This window comes from Delphinapterus leucas, chromosome 15 (genome assembly GCF_059928025.1).
Source record: "Delphinapterus leucas isolate spDelLeu-1000000601 "Yukka" chromosome 15, BTC_Dleu_Yukka2, whole genome shotgun sequence".
Classification (NCBI taxonomy): Eukaryota; Metazoa; Chordata; class Mammalia; order Artiodactyla; family Monodontidae; genus Delphinapterus; species Delphinapterus leucas.
Window position 1 is genome coordinate 25,124,985 of NC_143143.1, and position 15,734 is coordinate 25,140,718.

The following is a 15,734-nucleotide window of genomic DNA, read 5'->3' on the forward strand; positions in this document are numbered from 1 at the left end:
GGTATGCATGGATACCCATCTATGTGCACATGTGTTTGTGTATCTGCATATATGTCCATGCATGTATATTCGTGGATATCTGTGTAACTCTAAATACAGAGAAAGCCATCTGCTAGGATACACACTGAAACTTTTATCAGAGGTTATCACTATAGAGGGAGGGGGGTTTGGGGGATAAAAGATAAAATTTACTTCATATACTTCTAAACACCTTGATTTTTTTCACAAAGCTCATGAATTCACATATTACTTATATAATTCTTTTTAACGATATTTTAAGCTGCTTGCAAGTAAAGGGTTCTATTAGATCAGGGTTTCTCAGCCTTGGCACTGGTGACATTTGGTCTGTCCCGTATAGCATGGCAGGATGTTTAGCTCCATTCCTGGCCTCCACTGACGAGATAACTGCACCACTCTCCCTCCCTTACAGTTGTAACGACCAAAAATGTCTCCAGACGTTGCCAAATGTCCCTGGAGACATTGAGAATCACTGCATTCAATCAAACCAGTTCATAAGCTTGGCCAGAATTTGGCCAGAATTACCATACTCCACTTACAACTTACAAAACATGAGTATTTGCACATGTAGGAAAGCCACTCTCCTAGTTAGCGCAGCCCTGTGGGTCACACTGACAACTCCCCATCATAAAAGACTAAAGTACTCTCCCCTCTTACCTTATCATACAAGGGGATCATAAAGTAACCATTGTTAGGGGCACAGTCTGTCTGGTATTTCAAAGTCCCATGCTTGGTGTACAACTTTATCTAGAAAGGAAGGAAAGAAAAGAGAAGTCATAATATCACTGTTGAGAATTAGCTACATATAATGCACCTGAATGCATTCAGTCAAAATGCATTTGCTGAGGACCCACCATATGAAGCTACTAACAGTAGGCATTAGGACAGAGGGAAATAAGACAAGTATCCCCAAAATAATGTGATTTGATATTTTTCAGGTTAGAAACTATCTCCCAAAGTCATATTTTTTCAATGTTTTTCAGTTTATTTTAGTGTCTGTCTCTACGTTGTTTCCGGGTCTAAAACAAATTTTCAAAGTTTGCTGTTAGTAAGGGGCTTGTTAAAATGCAATTCCTGGGGCGGGTTGGATTGGAAGTTTGGGGCTAGCAGATGCAAGCTATTATATACAGAATGGATAAAAAACAGGTCCTACTGTATAGCACAGGGGTCTATTTTCAATATCCTGTAATAAACCTTAATGGAAAAGAATATGAAAAAGAATATATATATGTATAACTGAATCACTTTGCTGTACACCAGGAACTAAACACAACACTGTAAATCAACTATACTTCAATTTTTTGTAAAGTACCTTAAAAAAAATGCAATTTCTGAGCCCCACGTCTGTTTCTAAAATAGAAGGTCTGAGGTGAGGGCCAGGGATCTGTATTATTTACCCCAAAGAGTCCCAATGCTTGGAGTAACATCCATCTAGAAACTTTTAATTGTTAATAATCTGTAACTATGATAGCAGAATTGGGTCACACCAGCTAAGAAGATGTATAAAGCAGCAGACTCAGAACGCGCGCACTTAGGAAAGGAACACAGTGAAATTACGTACAGACTGCAGGCTCCCCATGGGCGGTGACCACGGCTTACATTCCATGGCGCCTGGGTCAGTGTCTTATTTAGTGTAAGTACTCAATAAATACTCAAACTTGTTCACAGGCCATAAAGAAATTCAGATGCATGCACTGAAAGCAGGGACTGAAAATTCAGCTGTCCAGAGGGGCCATGGAAGTCCTATCAAGGGGCATTCACCTAAAGAGAGACAGATCGCTACTTAACCCAAGCCAAGTTTTGCAGCCCAAAGATCAGCTGGTTTTCCAGAGAAATCAGGAATGCAGTTTTTAATGTGAAATCTCCTGATTGTTAAAGAATTAGCAACCAATATAGTTTTTCTTTTTTAGGGATTTCTGTCTGCTCTGTTCACTGAACTGAATATCCCCACCAGACACAAGGCTTCTGCACATGCCGGGGCTCACTCAACAGTTACTGACTGAATGAATATGATGGAAAAACACCCAGAAGGGAAGAGAGCTGGAGAAGAGTGAAGGTAGTTTTACTGGGACACAGAAAACACAATCAAGAAATGATTGTGAAATATCCTACTTACATTTCTTTCATAAAGCACAGGTCAGGGCACAGAATGGCAATATACATTACACGTATGAAACACCTCATTTCACAATTGGAAATTAAGAAAGAATGAGTGTCTCAGACCACCTGGACAGGCAGCCCTAGGGCTCAGGGAACACATTTCATACCAGGTCACAAAACCTGCCCTCTGCTCTCAAGGTCACTATTAGTGTGTGGGGTGGGAGTGTCCCTTACTGCCTTCACTTTCCTCCTGGAGCCCCAGGAAACTACAAGTTGCAGAGCCTTTCCAGGCAGCTTCTGGAATGTCCTGTGCCCACAACCCAGGAGGTGGCATGGGCACCCAGAGATCCTAGGAGCCCTGCCACTGTCAGTGGGTAGATTCATTAAACGCCTGACTTCTTAAGACCAATCGTCTTGAAGGTGACGATTGATTAACTTCTTTAGAAAATACATGATGCTGGGTTCTGCTGCCTCTCACCCAACACCATCTTACAGGAATAAAAATTGGGGCTTGGAGCAAGGCCAGGTCAAAGAGCTAGTGGGATGGGAATCTACTTCCTACCCCTCCCCCAATCATCAGTAACCTACTTTGTAGAACACAATGGTCCAACCCTTGTAGCCATCCAGCTACCAGCACAGCAGCAGCTCACTGTGCTTTCAGACAGACAGCCTTTGGGGTCTTAGTCCCCTCCCCCTTCTCTTTTTCAGCCACTTCCTTTTTTCTCTCTCAAATTCCCTTTTCTGCCCCATCATCAGTAACCTCCTAAAACAGAGGCCAGCCCTCCCTCGGGTCCCTTCCCATCTGTCCTGCAAGTGACTTTCTACCCCTACCTCTATCTATCTCCCTTCTTCTCACAAGCTTTCTAGGTCATAATTCCACTAGGCTAATAACCATCTAACTGAACAAGACTTTGCAACTTAATAAAAAGACTTCTGCACAAATCTCTAGCGTAATTCCAATAACTACCCAGTACAGGCAGCTGACAACTCTCCATTTTCAGAGGAAAAGGGGTCCCATGGGGGAAACCAGGGAAATTAAAAATACAGTTTCCCAGCCCCAGAGATGCCAAGAGAGATCTACTGGGTCAGGATCTCTGGGATGGGAATCCATGCTCTTTAAAAGCTCCCCAGGGTGGTTGGAGGAGCAGTGGATTAGAACTTTGCAGGGACTCTCTGTTGTGTGGGTAAGACTTGCTGTCTCTAGGTTCTGGAATATAGGTTTCAGAAATCTGAGTTTCAGGAGGTCTGGGTTCCTGGGAGTTTGAGCATCTGGGGTATCAGTCCTAAGGGGTCTGGGTCCTGCTGAGACTGGGTTTTAAGAGATCTGGGGCCTGGATTCTGGGGATCTGCAGTTTAGGTTTTGAAGAATCTGGGGTCTTGATTTGCAGGATCCTTAGTTTTGCGTGACCTAATAAAAGTTTTAGACCACCACCATCGTCACCAAAAATGTCCCTCACACCCATGTGCACATACCTTCGGGGCCCCGATCCCACCCCCACTCCGTAGCTGACCCCAAGATAAGAACCCCCACTCCAGAGCGACTGGGGAGGAGATAGTGGAGACCCGCGGAGAGCGGCGCCTTTAAAAAGGAAAGGACTCCCAGAGTGGGGGGCTGGTGGCAACTGCCTGGTGTCAGAGGCGAGGCCACCGCGGCTCAGAGAGGTTGAGCGATTGGCCCGGGGTCACACAGCGAGCTCCGGGCCGCGGGGCGGGCGCTCACCTCAATGAGCGAGTAGTTGATCTCCACGTCCGACTTGACGAAGCCCCCGCAGCCCACCACGATGTCCTCGGAGCCGCGCGCCGGCCCCACGCCGCTCAGCAGCAGCACCACGGTGGCGACCACCACCACCGACCCCGGCGGCCTCACGCCCCGGCGCTCCCGCATGGCCCTGCCTCTGCTGCCAGACCCTCCGCAGGCCTCCAGGTCCCGCCCCCCAAGCCGCACGCGGACCGCGGCTTCCTCCTTCGCTGGCGGCTGACAGCCCAGTCCCCGCCCCGACTCGGCCGCGCGTGCGCGATCCGGCCCCACGCCCACTCCCCCAGGCAAAAGAATTATGGCGCATGCTCAGCAACAAAACGAGACCATTTGTGCCCTCTGGAGGCCTGGAGGACTCCGCGCACCGTCTGGCAGGTGCAGTTGCAACGTGTGTGTATACAGTCATAAACTACAAAGCTAAACCCTACTTTGGAATTCAGTAGCACTGAAACTGGAAAGGACGAGAGACTGTTGATCGAAGTATCCAACAACTTTCCCAAATCTTTTTGACCGTAAATTTCACAAGTATAATCTCAAACCCCTTTTAGGGATTTGTGTCAACTGATGTATTTTTCCGTGATAAATGATGAATTAGTTTTTTTTTTTTAAAGAAAAACATGTCATTTAAGTTCAGCATAATAGTTAAAAGGTATTTAAATTTTATTTAATCCCAGCTCTAGTAACATTTGTATAGAAACAAACTTTGAGGGTTTCCCCCAGTAAGCAAGAGACGCATGCAGTTTGATTTACTTTGAACTAGCTCCGTGAGACGATGCATGATTTGTCTGCAAATAAGTTCAAAAATCAGCACGTTATATTTTGTCCTAAGACTGAGTATATAACATAGTGTAGATGAACTACAAGTCACCACATCAAAATAGACAAAAATTGCTTTTCTGACCTGATATTTGAAAGTCTTCCATTTTACTCCTGAAAACATCAAGTGCTTTATTTTGATAGTTTTTAATACTTTGTTTCTAAATGATGAGGTAAGAGAGAAGATTTCCCACTGAAATTTGCCATTGTGGCTAAAACTCAAGCAATATAATACAATTATGAATCACAATGATTTTAAACTACACAATCGTCAAAACCTTCACATTGGCTACAATGCAACGATACACCCACTGAGGATTTCAATCATGAGCGCATCAGATTTCTGCTTCTCACTCTACATTCTCACTACAAATACAGTGAGATTCTCAACTGTTCAATTATAAAGAGAAACTATTTAAATAATGGTTTTATTTTCTGAGGTTCATTATTTATCATTACAATGGAAACAGATGCCCTTTACTGTCCCTAACATAAATCCCTGGTTTGTCTTAGCAAATCACCAGGCGGGTGAAAGCCATCGATTAGGAAATGCTGGCCTATGGAATCCTCTTATCTTACAGAATGGTAAACCGAGGCCCAGAGAGGGAAAGGGACTTATCTAGGGCTCGGCACACAGCCATGTGTTGTTCAGAGAGCTGGAAAGCAGGCTTTGGGATGCCCGAGTTCTGTTCTTGGCTCACCTGCTGATTTCCTCTGTGTTCTTCCTGCCTTCCTAACCATTCTCCCTCAAACTTTCACCATTCCCCTCAAATTCATCTTCAGGTATACAAAGAAATAAAGCACTAGGACTGTGGCAATGCCAACTGCAGCAGGGGTTTCAGGGAGAGGAGGCTCAAGCCTCCCCATAATTTCCGTCAGCCTCCACCAAAACCACCTCAAATAAACAGACGTGATCTGAATGTAAACAGCAGACCATCCACACTCAGCCTCAAGACAGATCCTTGAGTTTCTGTGTCCCTGCTCTTCCAGAACTCCCAGGCAGGAGGACAGCTGAAGGCATACTGCCTAGGCCCCAGACCAGGGCTGGAGAAACTCAGAAAAGGAAAGGGGAAAAGGCCAGGGAACCCATGCTGTGGAAGCCCTGCCGGAGGCGCGAAAAAGAAGACAAGAAGTAACAGGGCAGCATGGAGAGCGCAAAGGATTTGAATTCTTCACTCAAACTGAGCACCTGTGCTTGTCGGTCTGAAAAAGCTGAGTCTTTCCTTCCTATCTTGAAAGGAATACATGCTCATTGCAGAAGGAAAGAAAGTAGAAAAGGGAAAGCAAGGAAAAAGAAAAATTAGGATTCCCATGACCACTGCTTTAGAGCATTTCCATCTTTTCATCTATGCATATATGTTACATAGAGTCATCTCTCAAAAGAACTCGTGGCTGGGGACACACCTTGCTTTAAGACCCAGAAGAAGAAGGTAAATGACTTGACTTCCTTCCCCACTTTCCCCAACTTAAGCATATACTTTTTTCCTTTGGAAACATATCACAGGCTATTTTGTATTATAATCTCTTTTTTTCACTTAGCATTCAGCAACCATATTTCCGTATTAAATATATTTCTGCAATGGCGCTTTGAACCACAGCTTAGTAACCTAGGGATGAAATAATACTACTAATGCTAATAAGAGCTAACTCCGCTTGCGCGTTTACTGTGTGCCTGGCACTGTGCTAGACGCTTTGTTAGTCATCTTAAAACCTTCCCCCCACCGTAGAGGCAGACAATGTCCATCCCACAGGTGAGGAGACTGCGGCTCTAACTAACCAGGCGGTGACCCCATCCCCCGTGCCGGTTGTTGGACATGTGCACACCTGTTGGGTTCACTTATCAGGATAAATTCCTGGAATTGTTGGTCCACAGTATTCGGGAAGCTTGCGATGACATTTGTTCCAGGGGGAAGGGGGGTCATATGGGGATGCCGCTGCGCTTTCTGGGGCTCCGGGAACCCCTCCCCCGCTGCCTGCTGGGGCCTCCCTTAGCGCCCCTCCACCTCGCCTCCTTTCCCCCCTTCGCGCCCCACCCCCGCCGCGCGGCCGGACCTTGCCCGGGGCCTCGCAATCCCGGCGCTCGAATCCCCGCCCCTTGTACGACGGAGCGCGGCCAAAGAAGCTGTCCAGGGACCCACCAACAGTCTGACAGACGGACTGACGGACGCACGGCGCCCGATGGCCGCGCCTGGCGAGCCCTGCGCGGGCCCGGAGGTGAGTGTCTCCATCCCGTCCCACTCTCCTTTTCGGGCTCGAGAGATCTCTTGGGCAGGGGAGGAGAGACCTCCAAACTCCTGGCCGGGAGGGGAAGAGACCTGCCAGTCTAACCGCAGGGCGGGGCGACTCCCTTAACCAAGCTGGTCCCCCGAAGAACCCAGCCCTGTTAAAGGGGCCTACAAGACCCCACCCCCCACCCCTCTCTGGTTCCTGTCTCATCAAAGGGTTTTAGTGGGAGGGTGGCAGTGATGCAGTAGGGGGAGAATTAAAGCAGCGTCTTCTAAACTCACATTCACACTTCTCAGATAAGGAAAGGCCAGCAGAAGGTCTGAGTTAAGAATTACAGATGGCGATCTCCAGTAGAACAAGCTTCGGGCTCAGACAGGCCAGCATGGACTCAGCTCTGCCACTTCCTATTTGTGTGAGCCCGAAGGAGTCTGTTCCCCTACCCCCCAAGCCCGTGCCTCAGTTTCTGGTCTATGAAATGGGGACAGTAATACCCACCTCCTACAGTGGTTATAAGTCTGTGCCCAACACTCATCAGAGAGCCCAGGTCTCCCAGATTCTAGGACCGGACTGCCTTGGTTCAGATCCCAGCACCACCACTGTCCAACTGGGTGACATCAACCAACTTACTCAGCCTCTCTGGGCCTCAGCTGCCTCAAAATCAGTATGACTGCATCTACTTCATAAGATTGGGGTTAGGGCTAAAGAAGTTGAGAATTATGAAGCACTCTATAAAGAGTGCTTAGCACATTTTCATGTAAATGTTAGGGGTCCAAAGAGTTGCCTGGCCCCCTAAGCAGGTGAGTTTGGGATCCCTGCGTTGTACCATCATAAGAGTCTCCCTGGTGTTCCCTCAGGTCTGGAACCAGACGGAGCCCCAGCCCGCCGCTGACCGCCTGCTGAGCCTGTGCTTCCTGAAAACGGCAGGGGTCTGGGTGCCCCCCATGTACCTCTGGGTCCTTGGCCCCATCCACCTCCTCTACATCCACCGCCATGACAAGGGCTACCTCCAGATGTCCCGCCTCTTCAAGGCCAAAATGGTAGCCACTGCCCCTGGGAGCCTGTAACCAGACAATGGTAGGGGGTCGGGGGAAACAGGCTGGAACCTGGCAGAGACCCCAAAGTAGACACTTCTTCTATCAGGGAGCACACAGCGTGGGGACAAGAAGGGACCCTGTTAATCAAACAGAGCAATACCCCAGAGGCTACAGAGGGAAACTCAGTGGAATAGATTCTCCCAAACAGATCTGGTAATAATAAAAACCATATATCCACAAACACACCCCCGGACACCCACACATCCAGTTTATGGCCATCACAGCCCAGCATTCCCCAAAGTGTGCAGTGTACACTCCTGGGATACACAAGGTGATTCTAGGGCCATGCTAGGATGAACCTTTCAAATGTTTAACAGCTATGCCTTGATTTTTGTGTTTCCCCACTGGCGGTACTAAAGAACAGTTCTTAAAATTGTTATGTATTTATTTGACAGTGTTAGAAAAACACTGGCATTGCAAGTGTGAGCTTTTCTGCTCATCCTCCCGTTTTCCAGACTTCTACAAGAATGCCCTCCAAGGTTCATTTATTCCCATACCACCTTGTAAATTTTTGACCTGTTGCCCACCACCTATCCAGGGTTGGCACACTCTTCCTTAAAGGGCCAGGTAGTACATGTCTGAGGCTTTGAGGATCATGTGGTCTCTGTCCCCACTACTCAATTCTGTTCTTGCAGCGGGAAAGCAGCCACAGACAACAGTAAACAAATAGATGTGACCGTGTTTCAATAAAAGTTTATTTATAGTCACTAAAATTTGCATTTCATATAATTTTCACATGTCATGACATATTAGACTTTTTAAAGTCTTGTTCAATGATTGAAAAATGTCAAAACCATTCTTAGCTCAGAGGTGATACAAAAACAGGCAGGAGGCCAAACTCAGCCTGCAGGTGGTAGTTTGACCCCTGCTTGAGACTAACTGAAATGTTCAATAGTTTCTCCAGTGTGCCCAGGTCTGCCCACTTTCTTGATTTCTCTTGTTCAAAAGAGAGGCCAATGTGTCTTAGAGCAGGCCTGGAGACATATCAGTCCCAACAGAGAGTTCCTCCTTGATTTAATAGTAGGGAGGGAAAGAGACTTAAAGAGGGTATAACTTTTTCACCTAGAGAGTAAATTTCATTTCATGCTGTTACTTCATCCCTAAAGCATCCTCCCGTGCATTATGGGAGCACCGCTGGCATTTTGGAAACCACCGAGTTGGCTTGGGCCCTTGTGGTGCATTATTTATATGACAGTTACAGGTCAAGATTGAACTGCATCACCCCTTACAACTTTTTCTTTCACGTCAGCACTGTTTAATGATCACATTGGTAAGTTACAGTGCCCCATCCAGAGCCACTGTCCAATTGGATGTGGGGTCAACTGTCCAGTTGGCCGCCATCTTTCTTCCCAGCCTCCCACCAGCCTTATCCAGATTTGTTTCCCCAGGTGCTTGGCTTCGCCCTCATAATCCTGTGCACCTCCAGCGTGTCTGTGACTCTTTGGAGAATCCAGCAGGGAACACCCCAGGCCCTGGAGTTCCTCATACACCCCACCGTGTGGCTCACCACAATGGTAAATGGCATCCCCAGACCTGCTGGCTTGTCCCTAGCTGCTGCTTTTCGTGCCCTGGTGGAGGGCATGGGGCAGAGCGGGGCTCCTTCCCTACCCTCTCTTCCCCCACCCTTCCCTGCCTCTGTCCACCTCCCACCTGACTCTGGTCCAGAGCTTCGCCGTGTTCCTGATCCACGCTGAGAGGAAGAAGGGGGTCCAGGCGTCCGGGGTGCTCTTTGGGTACTGGCTGCTCTGCTTTCTCTTCCCAGCCACCAGCACCACCCAGCAGGCCTCGCAAGGGGTAAGTGGGGGCCTGGGCCACCTGGGAACCAGTAGGGCAGTTTCAGGCCTTGGGTCCCATCCTTCCTCCTCACCTTTCCACCCATGGCTTACTCTCTACACAGAGACACACACACCACAAGTGCTTAAACTCAAGTGACACACAAACACATTTCACATCGAAGTTCCCATCATCCCATACCTTTTTAGCAACACAAATTCCCATTGTCTTACACACTCAAGTCACACACTTCACTTGCACACACTTGTATGAACCCATTCACGCATCACACAACCACAGACTCTGAAACATCACACACAAACACACAGACACACACACACTCGCCTGCACACGTCCACTCACACTTACTGCCACCCAGGTGTGGCTATGCCTTCAAGCTCCTACAGGACTCAGGCACAAATGTCCCACATGCACACACTCACACACACTGCGTAGGCACTGAAACACTGTTGGTTTGAAACCTCAGGGGTTCCTGGGTGAAATTAGAAACCGGCCCATACACGGAGGGCCAGGAGAGACCAAAGAAAGAGGCAGCCACTGCAGATCAGTAGGTGACGATTTTAACAAGCAAGGGAACTTACCTACGAGGCTTGTCTTGGGTGATGCAAGAGAAGTTCATCTCTGCACCCACCTGCCAGAATCTTAACAGTTTATAGAAGATTTAACAGGGTTCAGTCACATGTACTGTCCAGAGGGTCTCATCAACACATTGCTCTTTCAAGGAAAGGCTGCATCCTTGAAGTAGTTCCTAGTGCAGGAACAGTGTGGCCACAATGCACATTTCAAGGACAGGGGAGGGAGGAGGAGCCTCCAATTGCTGGGTCCAGCTCACAGGTCAGCCAGCGGTCACGACCTCTGGATGGCCTCCTCCAGCACACACCTGCACTCACTCTGACTCCATGTACCTGCACGTTTCCCCTCATTCTCACCTATTCTCACCCTCATCCGTGCTCCCATGCACCCATATTTACACACTCATTTTGCACACTCACCCATATTTGTTTCCCTACCTGGGAGGCAGCGTTTCCATGTTAGGGGGCATGATCTGCACAGAGAAAAATATATAACCTCAACAAGTGTTTCTCAACCTCAGCACCCTTTACGTAATTCTCTTTTGGGTGGGGGCGGGGGGGAGGTGTCCTGTGCACTGTAGGATGTTGCACAGCATCCCTGGCCTCCACCCACTAGATGCCAGTAGTACCACCCCATTATGGTAACCTGTGTCTACAGACAATGGCAAATGTCCCCTGGGGGCAAAATCTCCCCAGTTGACAACCACTTGCATAGCTGGCGCACTCACCCAGGACGTCGGATAAGGAAACCAATCAGAGGCTGCTGGTCATCATTTCAAGAGCCAAATGGTTACTCTGTCCTGCTCGTAAAAATAGAAGGCAGAGGGCTTCCCTGGTGGCACAGTGGTTGAGAGTCCGCCTGCCGATGCAGGGGACACGGGTTCGTGCCCCGGTCCGGGAAGATCCCACTATGCCGCGGAGCGGCTGGGCCTGTGAGCCATGGCCGCTGAGCCTGCGCGTCCGGAGCCTGTGCTCCGCAACGGGAGAGGTCACAACAGTGAAAGGCCCACGTACCGCAAAAAGAAAAAAAAAAAAGTAGAAGGCAGAGAAACACCTTCTGTCCTTAAGGACAGATTTCTTTACAAAGCAATTTTTGTAACTAATGGGAAAATTCCACAGGCCATCCACTGATTTATGAAAGGATGGGTTTCCACAGTTGACTTATCAGTTAGCTGTTTGGGACACAGCATAGAAATAATACTATTGGGACCACCTATGCTCTGGAGCTCCATGTGCCAGGCCCTGTGGCAAGCACTTGACATCAGGAATCCAGTGAAGACTCTAATCGTCCTGTTTTAAAGATGAGGAGACTAAGGCTGAGAGAAGTGAGTGACTTCCTCAAGGTCATGCAGCTCAGGTCTGCAGAGCCAAGTCCATCTCACCCAAATTCAGAACAAACTTTGCAGTAGAAACGATGGTAAAAATGACACTATGGGGAATAATGTAGTTGGAATATCAAACTGTCTACTATCTGCCCCCAAAAAACAAAAATAAAAACAAAGAAGTATAAAAATTTAGTAGAAAAATTGTGATTTGAAGCTAGGGCTCTTGTTTTAAGCCACAAAAACTCAACTCACACTAGCTTAAGCAAAAAAGTCCAAGGGAATCTATTAGCTCATAGACGTGGGACCTGCCAGGCATAGAGGGTCCACACATTTAGATAACACCACCAGATCTCCATTTCTCTCTGTCCCTTGGTTCTGCTTCATTTTCCAGTGGGATGGCAAGAAGAGCCCCAATTGCTTCAGACTTATGTTCCATCAGTAGCCAGGGGACTAGATGGTACTCATTAGTCAGGCCTCCATCACCTGCCCACCCCCTGGGATGGAATCAGTTCTGCATAAACCCCATACCTGAGCATGGGAAAAAAAATTAGGGTCCTCTGGCCAGAAGGGGCAAGGGATGCGAAAGCAACCGTGGCACGGCAGCAAAAGCTCATGATCTAGATCAGATCATCTGTGTGACCTTGATCAAGGTGCTATCACTCCCCTGAGCTTTGGTTTCCCAACGAGTAACACAGAGCAGGTAAACCCCAGCTGGGGTCAGGGTCGGGAGGAACTTGATGAGACAGTGCATGTAAAGACTCCAGCATGTGCCCGAGGCAGAGTAAATGCTCCATGAAACTAGCTCCCTTCTTAAACCAGAGAACACTAGCCACAAGGGAGTGGGACCGGAGATTGTGGGGGGAGGGGAAGGGGGTCCTTTATTGCACAAGGAGAAAGTCAAAGTGTCCCTTCAACTCATGCCCCGGTGCCTAAAGCCAGTTGTCACCTGGCTAAGGGCAAACACCCCACCTGCCATTTGTATGGACAGAATATGCATAAGCCAGGTGTTTTGGAGAAGGCCAGGAACGCTGGGGGTTCTGACTTTCAAAACTGGCGGCGCCGGCCCCCTGCCTGGTCACTGCTCCCAGCATCAGAAACGCCGTTCAGCCTCCACCCCTTCCCCCTTCCCCACACCCTCCCCAGTCTCCGTTCCTCAAGCGCTCAGACTCAGCGGGTCTTCTGCTTTCTCTCCCACAGGATTTCCAGAGTGACCCCTTCCGCCACCTGTCAACCTACCTGTACTTGTCTCTGGTGGTGGCAGAGTTTGTGCTGTCTTGCTTCGCCGATCAACCCCCCTTCTTCCCTAAAAGTCCCCCGCAGCCTGTAAGTCACCACACCTCCAACCCAGTGCCTTGCTTGTCCCTGTTCCTCTTCTGTTCCATCTCAGCCCCCCCCCAAGTGATGGAAGGAAGTTAAACTAGAGTACAGGCCTTTAATTTTTTTATTCATTCAGCCAAAAGCATATTACATGTCCACTCTATTCCATGGGTTGGCCAACTCTTTCTGTCCAAGATAGAGAATATTTTAGGCTTTGTGGGCCATATAGTGTCTGTATGGCAACTACTCAAGCCTGCTTTCATAGCACAAAAGCAGACACAGACACTGTGTCAACAAAGGAGCATGGCTGTGTTCCAATAAAATGTTATTCACAGAGACAGGCAGTGGGCCGGATTTGGCCTGGGCGCTGCAGTTTGCCAACATGCTCTATGCCCCAGCTCGGTACTGAGGATCTATGGTAAACAAGCGATGTCTCTGTCCTCATGCAGCTAACACCCAAGTAGGGGAACTAGACATTAATCACACAATACACAAACGTGTGGAAAACTGCAACTGGGACTGGTTGTAAAGATTCAAGATTAAAGTGACTTGCCCAATAGAAATGCTCTGCAGGAGAAGTCCATGGTCTATGAGAGTTTACAACAGGTAACACTGAATAAGTCTGTGAAATCAGGAAAGAATTCTCTGAGAAAAAGACAGCTGAGCTGAGAAATCATCTAAAAGGATGCTCAACGATTTGAATAATTAAGTTAAAACTGTAATAGGACTTTTTCCAATGAGAGTAGCAGGAAAAAAATTAAAAATTGGTAACAAGCTGCGATGGCAAAGATGTGGTAAAATGGGCACTCTCATGCCCTACTGGTGAAGAGTGTAATCTGTGCAGTCTTCCTGGAGCTGCTGGTAAAATCTCACTTCCTCTTCACCTCCTTCCCACATTCACTGAAGGATATTGTTGAGGACATTCTTGTCTGTGTCATGCATGGTCCTTGCTTTGAGAACTTCTTGGTCTCAGTATTATTAAAGTTGTTCTGAGCAACTGTTCGTTCTTACCTTGTAGGCACTTTCAGTCCTGTGGCCGAATCCCTTTTTTGCCTTGCCTGCTAGGAAGCACCATGCCCTTTGGTATCTACTGTAGATAAGTAGGCAGGACATCTCAGTATGTGCTTTCAGTATTAAGCTCATGGTCAGTTCATTCTGTCTTCCTGCCCTTGGTTCTCCTTACCACATACTGGCCATGGATTATGAGACCAAGTCCTTCCCCTTCTAAATCATTTGTCTTTGCAGAATCCATGTCCAAAGGCTGGGGCCTCCTTCCCCTCCAAGGCCATGTTCTGGTGGGTTTCTGGGTAAGTAAAGTAGCAGGGAAGGGGCTGGGGTGGTGCTCCCACCCACCTGCATTTGCTCCTCTTATTTGTCATCACAGCTTTTCCCCCAGGAGGTTTCCTCCGAAGCCTACCAAGGTCAGCCTGGCTTTCTCCATCCCAGACTCCATGCTTCCTTCTCAGATTTTAGTGTGTCCACCATCCACATCCCATTCCCACTCACTCACTGGGGTGAGATCTGAGTTTGAATCCTGGCTCTGTCTCTTAGATGGCCATATCACAAGCATTTGGAGTCTCAGTTTTCCCCTCTGTAAAATGGGAACATCACTGCCTTCATTAAATGTAAAGTGCTTAGTGCCTGTACATGGAAGGCACTCAATAAAATCATATCTCTATCTATCTAGTCATTCCACCAACATTTAATAAGCACCTATTATGTGCTAAGCACCGAGGATGAGGATGTAAGACACCAATTCTTTATTCACTAGAGGCTTCCAGGCTGGTGGAGAAGACAGATTTTTCCCCAGGGTCAGCACACCAGGTACTGAGGATGCACCCACCTACTGGGCCCTCTCCTGACCACACCACAGTCAGATCACAGTCACAACCAGATTTGAATCCCAGCCCCACCACTTCCTGGCTGTGTGACCTTGGGCAAGCTACTTAACCTCTCTGTGCCTCAGTCGCTGCACTAGTAGAATGAGGATCATAATAGCATCTACCTCATAGGGTTTTGAGGATTAAATGAGATAAGGTTTGTGAAACACTTAGAACAGGATGTGGCCGATAATGAGTATTATATAAAGTGGTTGTTAAATAAATGAAGAATAGGATACTCTGAGGGTGTGGAATTGGTGAAAAGAGCATAGAAATCTGCTAAACATCTCTAGAGAGAATCTAGCCCTCTGTTTCCCAAATGTAGGCACTTATGGACCATTCTTCAAGCTTTTTGCCTTATTGGGGTATCGCTCAAACTCTATTTACTTAATGAATTTTCTTTGAATCAACTCACTTTTTCTACTTTAATAACCTTTTAAAAAGGAAACTTTCTATCGCTACCAAAATCAGAAAAATCTAGAATCCCTTGCCATGTAAAACACCAAAATTTTAGTGAAAACCAAGTATTGTGAATAATTTCTGGATGCAAACTGTTGCTTGCCTGAGTTTGCTCTGCATTAGAAAAGGGAACTGGAAAGTCTCAAAGAGGAGCTCAAGACCAGCTCCAAACAAGACCTTCTCCTTGGTGTCGTGAGAAAGATGAAAGAGACCTAAAAAGATAAGAACACTCCTGCTGTGGAAGTCTGCAGTCGTTAATTTCTTGTGCGTGCGTGTTGGTTTGAAAACTGGCCCCAATAGACGGTAGGCTTGGAGAGACGGAAGAAAGAGGCAGCCACTCCAGACCGGTAGGAGGCAGGGTTAACAAGCAAGAGAAC

General features: G+C 47.7%; 2 protein-coding genes across 4 annotated transcripts in view; one reads left to right on the forward strand and one right to left on the reverse strand.

The window, feature by feature from the left end:
* The window catches only part of LOC111163482 (BOS complex subunit NOMO1), a 52,515-nt gene extending 48,458 nt beyond the window's left edge, over positions 1-4,057 (reverse strand). For 2 of the 3 annotated variants that reach the window (XM_022552199.3, XM_089896099.1), the window contains exons 1-2: positions 3,839-4,056; positions 676-765 (exon numbers count right to left, since the gene is read on the reverse strand). In XM_022552199.3, coding sequence (XP_022407907.1) covers positions 676-765; positions 3,839-4,003 — 255 coding nt within the window. In that variant the 5' untranslated portion in view covers positions 4,004-4,056. Of the gene's footprint in view, positions 1-675; positions 766-3,838 lie in introns of all 3 variants that reach the window. The other variant, XM_089896100.1, reaches the window with a different exon arrangement.
* Positions 4,058-6,426: 2,369 nt separating this feature from the next.
* ABCC6 (ATP binding cassette subfamily C member 6) overlaps positions 6,427-15,734 on the forward strand; it is a 58,503-nt gene continuing 49,195 nt past the window's right edge. The window contains exons 1-7 of the mRNA XM_089895398.1: positions 6,427-6,441; positions 6,683-6,904; positions 7,714-7,953; positions 9,399-9,524; positions 9,676-9,804; positions 12,899-13,024; positions 14,264-14,325. Of these exons, the coding sequence (XP_089751524.1) occupies positions 6,427-6,441; positions 6,683-6,904; positions 7,714-7,953; positions 9,399-9,524; positions 9,676-9,804; positions 12,899-13,024; positions 14,264-14,325 (920 nt within the window). The remainder of the gene's footprint in view (positions 6,442-6,682; positions 6,905-7,713; positions 7,954-9,398; positions 9,525-9,675; positions 9,805-12,898; positions 13,025-14,263; positions 14,326-15,734) is intronic.